The sequence below is a fragment of the Mustela nivalis genome, assembly GCF_964662115.1.
Source record: "Mustela nivalis genome assembly, chromosome: 14".
Taxonomy (NCBI): Eukaryota; Metazoa; Chordata; class Mammalia; order Carnivora; family Mustelidae; genus Mustela; species Mustela nivalis.
Window position 1 is genome coordinate 7,103,230 of NC_139033.1, and position 12,299 is coordinate 7,115,528.

Here is a 12,299-nt window from a genome sequence, read left to right on the forward strand (position 1 = left end):
GATTCAACCTCACTGTCAAAGACTGCCTATCAGGACTAAGGCTCATTAGGAAAAGCTTCATGACTGCAGTTTCCCCACCTGTGTATCGGGGCCAGCAATACCCTGCCGGGTCACTGGGAGGGTAAAATAAGATAATGGCTATGGGTATCACTTACAAACACACTCTAGACTGATGACATTATTACGGAAAGGGGCTCAACTCTGTTGCTTTTCTCCCAAGCTTTTCTCTTTCTGTGCTGCCAGTTTGACACAGCCCTGGTTCGATGGGGGCACAGAGGTCTGAGCCTGTGAATGTGATCATGCCCAAAGAATGGCATGAGCTGGGAATTCATCCATGTTTCTGGGAAACGCTATCTCCTCCACCCTCCACCCACCAGGACCTTGATAATCTGGGCTAGACAATAAAGCAGCGTGTGCGATGTGTCTTGATGCCTTAGAATTGACTCCCCAAATTGCTTTTATGGAGGGGTCCCAGAAAGCGGAGAAACTGCCCGTTCCTCAAAGTCCATTTTTAAAAGGGACAGACATGATTTGGAAGCCTGGCTGGAGTTTCAGCCTAGTCCTACAGGCCCTCCCTGGTCAGCCCTCTCCCACCTACCCACTGCGTGGTTACTAGGAATCATAAATCACACATGTGGCTTGTGGTATATTTCCACTAGAGAGCTTTGCTCCAGCACGCATATATATATATATATGTATATATACGAGAGGGTGGAATTGAAAACTTATAGATGACACAGAGCCGCTGCATCATTCTCAAATAAAGGAGCTATGTGCCCCAAGCCCAGCAAAGAACCTCCCCCCACCTTCCTGCCACAGGTCAGACCCGCCTGCCCACTCACCTGTTGTACAGCTGTTGGGAACTGAACGTATAGAGCACATACAGGGTGTTCCCCGCCAGAAAGGCCAAGATCCACAAGATGACCAGCACCGATCTCTTTTCCTGGAGACAAAGCAAGAGACTTGTAGGGATGCTACAATGTCAGAGGTGCACATCGCAAAACATTCCAGAATGTTCTCTGACAGGTGGCCACTTTCCCTTTCTTAAATGTTTAGAAGAAGTAGGGCTGATGGTGAAGGGAAGGGCACTGGCATCTTCCGATCCCACTGGAGCCCAAGGGGTGGTCCCAGAGAAGGTGACAGAAATGTGGAACCTGCTATGTGAAAAAGCAGGAAGGTTCTATGGTTAGCATGGATTCTGGAGCCAGACGGCCTGGGTTCAAACACTTGATCTGTAACCGCAGGGCTGGGCAAGTTGCTGAAACTCTCTGTGTTTCCCTCTCCTCATCTGTAAAATGGGTACATAGTGGGACTCCATTAGAGTTGTGAGAACCGCTTCACAAGAAATGCTTAGAACGGTGCCTGCATGCAGTCAATGTTGGTTCACAGTTCCTGTAAGGAGATCTGTAAGGACTGGGGACGCACAGAGCGGGGAAACAGTTCTTGCTCAAGGGCACATGTGTTACGCCTCAGTACCCTCACTTGAAAATAAGAGTTCTGCTAAGGAGGAAGGAAAATCCCAAAACACAAACTTTCAGTCTGGTATGGGCTCGTGTTTCGACTCACTAAATGGCAGGATGTAGGATTCAGACTATACAACCCAGCAGTCGATTCAGATCTATAGGCTGGCCAAATCTCCTCTCCCTTTTTCTAGCCTGGACCTCGGGGTTATTCTCCTGGCCTGACTGTTCAACGCAGGGCCATGGTCACAGGCTTCAGTTCAAGCTCACACACGTGGCCAACAAAGTCTTCCCCCAAACCACCCCTATTTCTTTCTCCAGCCTCATTTCTGATTAGTCCCCAGAAAGCCAACTGGAAAACCTTCTTGGTTTCCTGTTTTCCTGTAGCTTCTCAGACTGAGAGCCATCCCAGGGAATACATAGAGGAGGGGCCGGGCAGGGTGTGCTCCTGCCTGTGAAGTCTGGGAGACTCACACAGACCCCTGTGCTGCTGATTCCCAAAAGCTCATCTTTTCCTGGATCAGGGCAGCTGCATTGCTGGAATGAGATGAGGTCATAACTTTCTCAGTGTAACCTTCCCTGCGGTTTTGGTAAATGCTCCACTGTCTCCAGACACAGCTCAGTGTCTCACGCATGGTTACAGAGCACATTTCCATAGGGTAGACAAAATAAATGCATCTCCATCCACCCATTATTCCAGGAGCGGTCAAGGTTAATGACCCTAGAAACCACCTTCAACCAAACAACTGCTCTTATCCATGTGAATGATCTACTCAGCGGCCCTTCTTACTCCAATAAATAATGGATTCCAGTTTAATCCCCCTGTAAATCCAAACCAGAGGTGGAATACGGAGAATTAGCAATGCCCTGAGAAGCCAGACTCTGAAGGACAAAAGGGGAGAGTTCTCCAGCAGTAAGCTGATATTTCTAAACTTACTAAGGGTCATGCAGAATCTCTTTCATGGAAAACGTGTGTATAGACAGGCAAAACATCAGCTGTGTCTTCACAGGGTTCAATGATTTCTACCTACAACATCTATCCACAGATAGAGGCATCCTCTGAGCCCTAAAATTTAAGCTAAGGTACCAATTGGATATTTCTGTATTTGAGGGAGAGCCCCCCAAAGTGTGCTACCATAGTTCTGTTCAGCCTGCTGTTCTAATAACAGCAGGAGGAGTCTGTATGAAGATGATGAGACTGAGGGTCAAGAAGAAACCTATGGTTCCAGGCCCAGCTCTGGACCTCAATGTGCTCGAGTGTCAAGGGGAGACTGAGCTGCCTTCTGTGTCTCACAGAGGCCCAGATGGTTTTAAGAAAGCACCAGAGAACGATGGAGAGAAGGACCAGAGAGCATGGTGGCTGTTAGGGGATCACACGCAGAGTAGAAGGCATAGGCTTATTAAAAGTAGCTCAATTAAATGTTTCCTGTACGCCAGGCCCTGTGCTAAACACCTCCTAACACTATCTCAGTTGACGCCCCCCGCCACGCATGTATGAAGTTGGTGTGAATGGTTTACTTTCCAGGGTGGCACCGGAGACTGAGATCACCAAGGTAACCTATCCTAGGGCCTGTATGCTGGTGGCCAGAGGAGCTGGGATTTCAGCTGGGGGTGAACACAGCCTGTGGGCCTGAGGCCTGGGCTGACAGCCTGACACCACCACTTCCAGGGACTGTGTGACCTCATACACAAGGCACTTAGTGTCTCTGAGCCACTGCTTCCTCATTGGGAAAATGAGCTAAGAAGGATTCTGCCTCCCTCCTGGGCTGCTGAGACAAATCTGCAAGATGAGCTCCGCCGGCCGCCCAGTTGTGTGCTCGGCCTGGTTAGTGCCGCACGGAGGTTAGATGGGAATTTGGGACAATGGTGGTGATGCTGGATGGTGAAACTGGTGGACCCGCAGCATCAGCAGGATGGCCTCAACCGTGGGAGTGGCCAGGTAGATAAGGGTGCATGGGGGAGACACTGTTGTTGGGAGGGTGTGGGAGAAGGACAGCACAACTGGGGATCTGCCCAGGAGTGGCAGGCGGAAGAGGGGCCTCCTGGGGACGGCCCCATCCCAGTCCCTATCACCTAGTCCCTATCACCTGTGGCTATGTTAGTGGAATTTAGATGGTTAATCAGCTAACCCTGAGATGGGGAAACTCCTGGATTTTCCAGCTGGGTTCAGTGTAATCTCAAGAGTCCTTAAAAGCAGAAGTGGAGACAGAAGGGAGGGTTCTCAAGTAGATGTGACTACAGACAGACAGGTGGGCACAGAGGTGTGGCGTTGTGGGCTCAGAGGAGGCGGCAAGGGGCCACGAGCCAAAGAATGTGGGTGACCTCTAGAACGTGGGAAAGGCAAGGCAAGGTAATCTCCTTTGAACCCTCCCAAGAGAATAGTCATGTTGACAGCAGATCTTCACCTGGAAAGACCCACTTTGGACTTCTCATCAACAGAACTATCAAGGAGTAAATCTGTATTGTTTAAAGCCATGGGGTTTGTGGTCACGCGTGACAGGTGCCTAGGAGACTGGATCGCTGGGTGACTCACCTTCAGAGAGACCTGTTCTCGAAGCGTGGAGTTGGCGTAGGCGAAGGTGCTGGCCATCCCGATGCACACGGCGATGCCTGCGGGACAGAAGAGGTCTGCGCCATCCTCTCAGACTCCTCGGGCCCGGCCCTAGCTTACTAGGCACCGTGTGCAACATCACGAAGTCACTACCCTCTATTCCTTCATGCCAACCAAGCAGCAAAGGAAGTTTCTGCAAGGCCAACGACAACCCCCACTGGACAGAGAACGCCACAGGCTCAGAGAAGGTGAGTGACTTGTCCCAGGTCACACAGCTGCCTGACCAGGCTTGCCATCCAGGTCTGACTTGGAATCCCACATTCTTAAGCACTGGGTACCATGAAGGCCTCTGCAACCCTGCCCTGGCCCGTGGGATGAAGGGCCCCCGACCTGACAGGTGAAGCCCCAGGCTGCCACACCTGCGATGCCTCCACGCCCGGACTCACCGAGCTTGTGTTGGAAGCACACTTTGGCCAGGAGGATCAGGATGAAAGGTAGCCCCTTCTGGAGCCAGCAGACCACGGCCTTCAGCTCGGACAGGGCAGGGGCAGGCGTCCCTGGCTGCTCGTCGCCCCCCTCATCCGAATGGGTACGGTGGTCCCCGCCCACGTGCTGCAGCAGCGAGCTCCCACGGTGGCCACTGTGGTGGAAGTGGTGGTGGGGCTGGCGGTGGTGGTAGGCGCCCCCCTCGCCCCGGCCCCCGGCCTCCTCTCTGGACGTAGGCATCTGGATGAACACGTCTCCACCTCCAGCCGATGCCCCCAGCACCAGGCTGGATGGGAATGGGGTGGTCGGCAGGCTGCCCGCTGGGAGGCCAGGGAGACCGGAGTAGAGCGCAGGTGGGGAGGCCGACTCTGCCTTCAGACTTTCAAAGACACCGCCTTCATCCACGCTTGCCTCAGAGCTGAGTGCTTGGCTGCGATTTCTGGGCCAGGGAGGAAAAGAGAGCCCCATCAAGTCAGTAGGGAGGGAAAGACGGCACCCCCGTAGAGGGTTGGGGAGCAAATAACATCCCAATATTGTTTCAGGCTGAAATGCCCCCCCAACATTCCTCTGTTGAAGCCCTAACCCCTGGACCTCAGAAAAGCAACCATATTTGAAGATGAGGTCCCTACAGTGGGTGATTAAGTTAAAAGGAGGGCTTTAGGGTAGGTCCTGATCTAATATGTCTAGTGCCTTTACAACAAGAGATTAGGACATGGACACACACAGGAAGATGATCATGTGAGGACACCGGGAAAGGAGGCCGGGAAAGGAGGCAGCCATCCGCAAACCAAGGAGAAAGGTTTCAGAAGAAACTGACCCGCCCACACCTTTATCTTGGACTTCCAACCTCCAGAATAGTGACACGATAAATCGCTAACTTTTAAGCCACCCAGTGTGCGGTATCTTGTCACAGAAGGCCTGGAAAACTGAGACAGAGAGCACCAACAACAGGGTCATAATCTTCCTGGAGAATTTACTGTGTGCTAGATACTTTTCTAACGGCTTCCCGTTGATTGAATCATGACACCCTCTGATCAACCCTGTGAGTTAGGTACTAATACAGCCCCACCTTACAGATCAAGAAGCTGAGGCACAGAGAAAGTAACACGTCCTGAGTCACACAGCTGGTAAGGGACGGAGCAGGAGAGACTCAACTTAACTCCAGAGCCTGATTTTTTTTTTTAAAGATTTTATTTATTTATTGACAGATAGAGATCATAAGTAGGCAGAGAGGCAGGCAGAGAGAGGAGGAAGCAGGCTCCCTGCTGAGCACAGAGCCTGACGTGGGCCTCAATCCCAGGACCCCGGAATCATGACCCGAGCCGAAGGCAGAGAGAGGCTTTAACCCAATGAGCCACCCAGGCGCCCCCAGAGCCTGCTTTCTTTACTACTCTACTCTACTGAAAAGCCAACACAGATTCTATGATTCTAGAATAACCTCAGGAACCCAGGGACCCTGGCCCTGTATTATTTGGTAACTCCCAGTTTCCAAGAGGGCCCAGCCTTGGTCACAGCTGGTATTTGGAGGGTAGCAGATAGTAATCTCAAGAAGAGGGCTGCCTGGGTGGCTCAGAGGGTTAAGCCTCTACCTTCAGCTCAGGTCATGATCTCAGGGTCCTGGGATCAAGCCCTGCATCAGGCTCTCTGCTCAGTGGGGAGCCTGCTTCCCCCTCTCTCTCTGCCTGCCTCTCGGTCTACTTGTGATCCCTCTCTCTGTGTGAAATAAACAAATAAAATCTTAAAAAAAAAAAGAAAAAAAGAAGGCTCCACAGAAGAGCCCACATTCAAACCCCAGCCCCATGCTTTCTAGGGGCCTTAGCAATCTGGCACTCACTTTTCTCACCGGAAGGTGGTAGAAGCACCATTCCTCTACAGAATTCCTGTGCGATCGAATTTAGCACAGCCTTTTCAGTGTACCCAGCTCAGAGCAGGTGCTCAATTTATGGGAACGATGACCTCAAATCTTTCTAGAGGGACCCCCAGGGCCAACTGCCTTCTCTAGTTCCAAGCACGGCCTCCTGTACTGGCACCTGGCTAAGGGTTCTGTGGCTCTCTGAGAGATGTTGTGGAGGAGCAGAGAGCCCAGAATTACCCCTACGAAAATGGAGAACCCCAAACAAGGTATGCTCTGCACCACACCCAGGAGGTCTGGAGGTCATCTCTCTTGGGCTTGCCCCCTTTTCAAATGGGAGCACGATGTGGAAACAAGAACTGATTTGCTAGGTGTGCACCTGTCACACCTGTCGGGGGAGGAGCAGAGAGCCTCCCTCCCCTCGCTCGCCCCCAAGGCACCTCCCAGACCTCTAGGGTACTTAAAATATGTCACGACCTCACTGATGTGAGAGCTGAGTTCCAGCCACCCTCTGTGGGCCCCACAACCTGGGGTACGCAGTAGGTAGTCAGTAAACGTGTGCTAGTTTTCATCCAAGAGCATCACACTAGACTGCATAATCTCTACTTGGAGACCAGGATCATTTAAAAAAACACGTATTTGATTATCTCACTGTCCCACTAAAAGGGCTTCCCATTCTAAACTTCCTTCTGCAGGCTCACATAAACACTATCCACTGGGATGAATATCATTCCCATTTTACAGATTAAAAAACCAAGGCTCAGAGAGACAAAACTGTCAGATGCTCTGGATGCTCTGGGTCCAAACTCCAGTGTCATCATGTGCCTTGTTCTCACTGCCCAAGGGCTTCCTACCGCAGGGTCTTTGCACAGACACTGGGATGTCTTCCCACCCCCAGCCCATCCCACCTGGGTCACCTATGCTCATTCATCAGATTGCAGCTAAAATTTCTCCTGCTTGGTGGTGTCCTTTCTACCTCCCAGACAATGACAGTGTTTTCACTCTACCCTGACCCACTGCCTGGTACTGACCCCAACTGTCATTTCACTGTCTATCTGTGACTCTCAACCTTGAAGGCACTTTATAATTGCTCAGGGGAGCTTCTGAAAAATACTGGTGCCTAAGACCCAGTGTTAACCAAGTGAATCAAAATCTTTGGGGGTGGGCCTTGACATCTCCAGTTTGTGAGATCCCTCTAGGTGATTCTAACGTTCAGTCCAGCACCAAGAACAGCATTTTAGCCTAGGCCTTGCTCCAAGAGGTCAAAGATCACGATTATTTGTTCCTACTGTCTCTCTCCTGCCCAGCACAATGCACCAGGCACACACAGCATCGTCAATAAATACTATTTGAAAGAATGAATGAATGGGCTTACTAAAAGCACTGAGAAGGCCTGCAACTGAAGAAAAAATTAATTTTGTTGAAACTTAGTGTTTTCCAACCTTATCTGACCATGGGATTCTTTTATTCTGTGGGAAACCTATTACCATCTTGGAGGACACTTGTGAAACCCAGCAGAGGAAATGCTGGCCTGGAGAAGTCTCAGGGCTGGCTTCTCTAGCTCCATAAACTTGACCTGGGAAGAAATGATCATAAACCTGGTGCAAGGGAAGGAGCTTAGAGATGGCTACCCATTCTCCCTCCCCAAGGCCTATCCCTGCTGGCTCCCCAAACCCACGAGATGTATGGTCCTACTCCCTTGGGCTTGGGATAACAATAAAAATAATATTAGTAACAACAACAGACACCATGGCTGTGACCCTCAAGGGGCCGTGAGCTTTCTCTGCACTTTAAGAAACTGAGCTCAGAAAGCAGTAGTCCTGGCAGGTGCCCATGCTGACCCACCTAGGGGACAGCCTCTCTCCGCCAATGGGCCCTAGAAAGCCTTCCTGGCCCCCTGAGCTCAACAGCATGGAGTTTACTGGGCTCAGGGGGCCTCTAGAGCAACCAGCGAAGACTCAACCCACCAAAGGGCTTTTTATAGCTGGCCTCCTTTCCCTGGGCCCCTCCTCAGTATCCAGCTGAGATTTCAGCCTAAATGGGAAAGCATATTCCTTGGAGGACCAAGGCTGTGCTTCCAACTTAACCATTTCAGGGCTAGAATTTGAGGCAGCCCAGGAGAAGAGGATCGACCCAGACAGGATGCAATCATAATGTGGGGACAAAAAGCTTGAACGATGGGGGGGTTGAGGGTGGTGATGGGCTGGGCCTGAACCTCAGCTTATTGCTTCCTGGCTATGTGACTTCAAGCAATTTACTTCCCCTCTCTCAGCCTCAGTTTCCTGAGCGGTAAAAATAGCCCCGGACTCATCAGGCTAGTGTGAGGGAGGTGCAGAGTCAGCACGCAATACATGGTGGCCATTATTTTTCTGCTGCAGTCTCTGCCCACCAAGACCCCATGGTTCACTCAAGAGCAGATGGCGATTCTGTCTTCAGAAGTTAGAGAAATTCCAAGAGGCACGCTTATTACAAGCCAGAGGCCGTGTTTGTGCATTTTCATACTCATTCATCAACAACCCTGAGTTTTATTATGGATTTTATCGGGGGAGAAACTGAGGTCCAGGGGTGGAATCCCTTGCCAAAGGCACCACAGGTAGAAAATGGCTAAGCTGGGATTTTGGCTAAAGTCCTCTGACTTAAGGCCAATGCTCTTCCTTGTAGAACTGGCAGGGTTGATGATGTAAAACTCAGTTTTAATGGGACTGGTAGACACATTATGACCTCGTTGTCAACCTTGGGCTTGCAGCACCCCCTCCCCCATGGGATGTGAAGATGAGAAGCTCAGCTCCCCCTCCTGGGATGTGTGTGTAGCACAGGTGGAGAGTGTTAGCATCTCCATGGTGTGGAGTTTCTCAAACTTCACTAGACAGTAATGCTAGCTTATGAGTGTTTTCACAGATTTTTCTATTTATCTATGTGGCATCTGCTAATAAAAGCTGTGGCCTGTGCTTACTCCTTGTCTCTTCCTGCCTCCTGACAGTGGTGCCTCCTGGTAAGGTGTGCCCCGCCCTCTTGGGAATTACAAATAACATTTATGTTATGTAAATATGTTAGGTAAATAATAAAAATCTTCTCTCAGCGCTGTTAGCCTCTCTGTGTCCTCACTCACTCACCTAAGTTAAAATCAATGGGAACAATCACTGATGCAATAAGCCAAGTGGATCCCCTGTCCCATAGGCTTTGGAAATTACCCTAAAGCAACAGCAAGCTGCTGTATTGAGAAGTATGTGCCGTCACTGGGCAAAGCAGTTTCCAACCAGACCTCCTTTGATCATCTCACAAGCAACCCTGAAGGGTGGGTACTATTCACTCAGATTTGGGTTGCCTAAGACCACCTGAAATCCAGAGCCTCCAGATAGAACGAAACCAGGAGAGGTTTTACCTACCTTTCAGGTGGCCCGTTATCCGTGTTACTACTGTGGCGTCTCTGCATTTTCCTTAAGACCTGAAAGTCAACACATGGCATGAGGCAGAATCTCTCAACATTCCCATTGCCGGTCGGATTGCCCAGGCAACTGTAAACAAGTACTATTACTCCTACTTCGCATCCCCAGAACTCTGACATGCTGCAAACCCAGCTTGCATCTTTTAAGTCATCCAACTCTTCATTCAACATTCAATCCCAGGGAGGAAAGTGTTATCACCCCATTTTGCAGACAAGGATGTTGCCACCCAGAGGCGGAGGAAGATGTCCTCATGTGAGAGGCGGCTATGAAATGCGGAGCAGGGAGGTGCTGGAGGATGGAAGTGCGAGACGTGGCTTCGGCACTGATGCTGCTCCTAACGTGTGTGATTTGTGCTTGAACAAATCAGCAACCTCTCTGTGGCCTCAGATTCCCCATCTGTTAATTTGGGGGGTTGGGGATGTGGTGTGACCGAGAACCAAAGCTACCTTCCAGCCCTCACATGTAATGCGATGGTAATAGGGATGTGAATTCTACGGAGACATGTCACCTGGTTCACTGTTAGGAGCCACATGGACTTCAGAACTCCATGTTGATGATGTCTGAGCGGGGCCGGCAGGGCTCTGATGGGGTTGTGACCCCTAGAATACAGCGATAGCGGGCCTCTCGGTCCTCTTCAGGATGCACAGGTCACCAGAGCTTACCAGACTCCAAACCCTGGAGGGAAGAGAACACTTAAGGGAACAGTCTGTGGAATGGCTTGAACCTGAAAATGTCTTAGGGTATCATGGGTAGTTCTAAGCGTATGGTTCTGTCTGCTCCCTATCTCTGGTTAGCCTCTCACTGATCCCTCTTTAGGACTCCTGAGGATGTTGTCTTAATGTATTTTGTCCTGTTATCAAACTCTGAATCCTGATTGGGGAATACAGAAAATATGTGTGAGGCCCTCTAATGGATTCCCATTGCAATCAGAATAAAATTCAAACTTTGCTTATGGCCTACAGGTTCTGCCTGATGAAGCTTCACCTGTTTCCAATCTCATTTCCCCCTACTCTTCCTTTACCCTCTCCCCACCAGGCACACTGGCCATTTTGTTTTTCAAACAGGCAGGCTTGTCCCTGCCTCAGGGCCTTTGTACTTGCTCTTCTCAATTCCTTCAATGCTTTTCCTTCTGTCTAACTTCCTCAGGGCAAATGTCGCTTCCTTCCAGAGGCCTTTTCCTCTCATCCTCCTGACTCATGACATATTGCCATGTTTTATCTTCTTTATAAAACTTATTTACTTACATGTTTGCTTATTTATGATCTGTCCCCGTAAGAATGTAAATGCCACAAAAGGAGGGATCCTATGTCTGGCTCACCCGGGTACCTCAGCATCCAGAACTGCCTAGCACAGAGTTGCATTCAACAAATAAATATTTGGATATTTATTTGTTTATTCAATATTTATCTTGGGATCTCAATTAATTTTTTGTATATTCCTTTCTCCCTCCCCAACCTTTCACCCTAGAAAAATAAAAGCCTAGACTTTCCATGAATAGGTTTACCCTTGAATTCTTTTTTTTTTTTTTGTATTAGAACCCAAGATGGTATATTTTAGTTGAGAACATCATAATCGGTTGTTGAATGATTTCCTAATCCTGACCACCTTCTTCAAGGGACAGCATTGGTGTTAGCAGGACCACTGATGAGAGACAATTCACTGGCTAACCCTCTTTTTTTGGAAACTCAGCTAAGATACGGGTCAGTAGCACCACCTTTACATATGAAGGAAAGCTCGTTACGTAAATATTTTTCAAGAACAAGCAATGCCACATTAATGGCCCCTCCCAGTGATTCTCCATCACTTGCAAATCCTTGGGGAAAATAAAATACAGCATCCCCAAAACACAAATCCCAAATTTGACACACCTTCCTAAATCACACGCCCAAGATTCTACTTCAGATGCTCGACTTCGAGGGGTTTCAGTTTCACTCTTGGAAGCAGGCCATACATAATTATTCCAGTACTGAATTCTGGTATAAAATTTTGCACGTGGGATGCATCCGAATGACTACATGAAACGCCTCTTAACCTTCTGCTCCATTCATCGTACTACCTCCCTGTGAAGAATTACCCTGAGACTTCTCAATGCACGCTTTGTTTTAAGTTGCGCCCCCAGGCCGTTACAGGGCTGCACCGAAATGCTGGCGAGAGCATCTCCTGCGTTCCAAGCACTGGAAGCCGGCAGGTACACTTGAGGAACAAAGCCGCGAGCATGCCTGCAACCAACGTTCAGCACAAAACGCCCTCGGACTGCAAGGACAGGAGACTACACGGACTGTCCCCGAAGGAAAAAAACGCGTTCTCTTTTTACCTGCCCAGACAATTCAGCAATCACAGCAGCATCCTTCACGTCCTTCCAAGCCAATCACTCGCGAGGCCCGGGGAGCACGTGACTTCCGAGTGCTTCCGGCCTCTCTTCGGGTTCTCTCTCAGGTGGCCTTAGTGCGGCGCTAAGAGAGAGGCGCCGCTACTCCTGCGGTGCGCACGCGATTGCCCGCCCC

The 12,299-nt window shown here is 49.9% G+C and overlaps 1 protein-coding gene across 4 annotated transcripts in view; it reads right to left on the reverse strand.

Annotated features, from left to right (window-relative positions):
- The window catches only part of RNFT2 (ring finger protein, transmembrane 2), a 67,573-nt gene extending 55,351 nt beyond the window's left edge, over positions 1 to 12,222 (reverse strand). For all 4 annotated transcript variants that reach the window (XM_082699783.1, XM_082699782.1, XM_082699784.1 and 1 more), the window contains exons 1-6: positions 12,110 to 12,222; positions 10,304 to 10,470; positions 9,736 to 9,794; positions 4,458 to 4,936; positions 3,994 to 4,070; positions 843 to 943 (exon numbers count right to left, since the gene is read on the reverse strand). In XM_082699783.1, coding sequence (XP_082555909.1) covers positions 843 to 943; positions 3,994 to 4,070; positions 4,458 to 4,936; positions 9,736 to 9,794; positions 10,304 to 10,327 — 740 coding nt within the window. In that variant the 5' untranslated portion in view covers positions 10,328 to 10,470; positions 12,110 to 12,222. The remainder of the gene's footprint in view (positions 1 to 842; positions 944 to 3,993; positions 4,071 to 4,457; positions 4,937 to 9,735; positions 9,795 to 10,303; positions 10,471 to 12,109) is intronic.
- Positions 12,223 to 12,299: the final 77 nt, after the last annotated feature.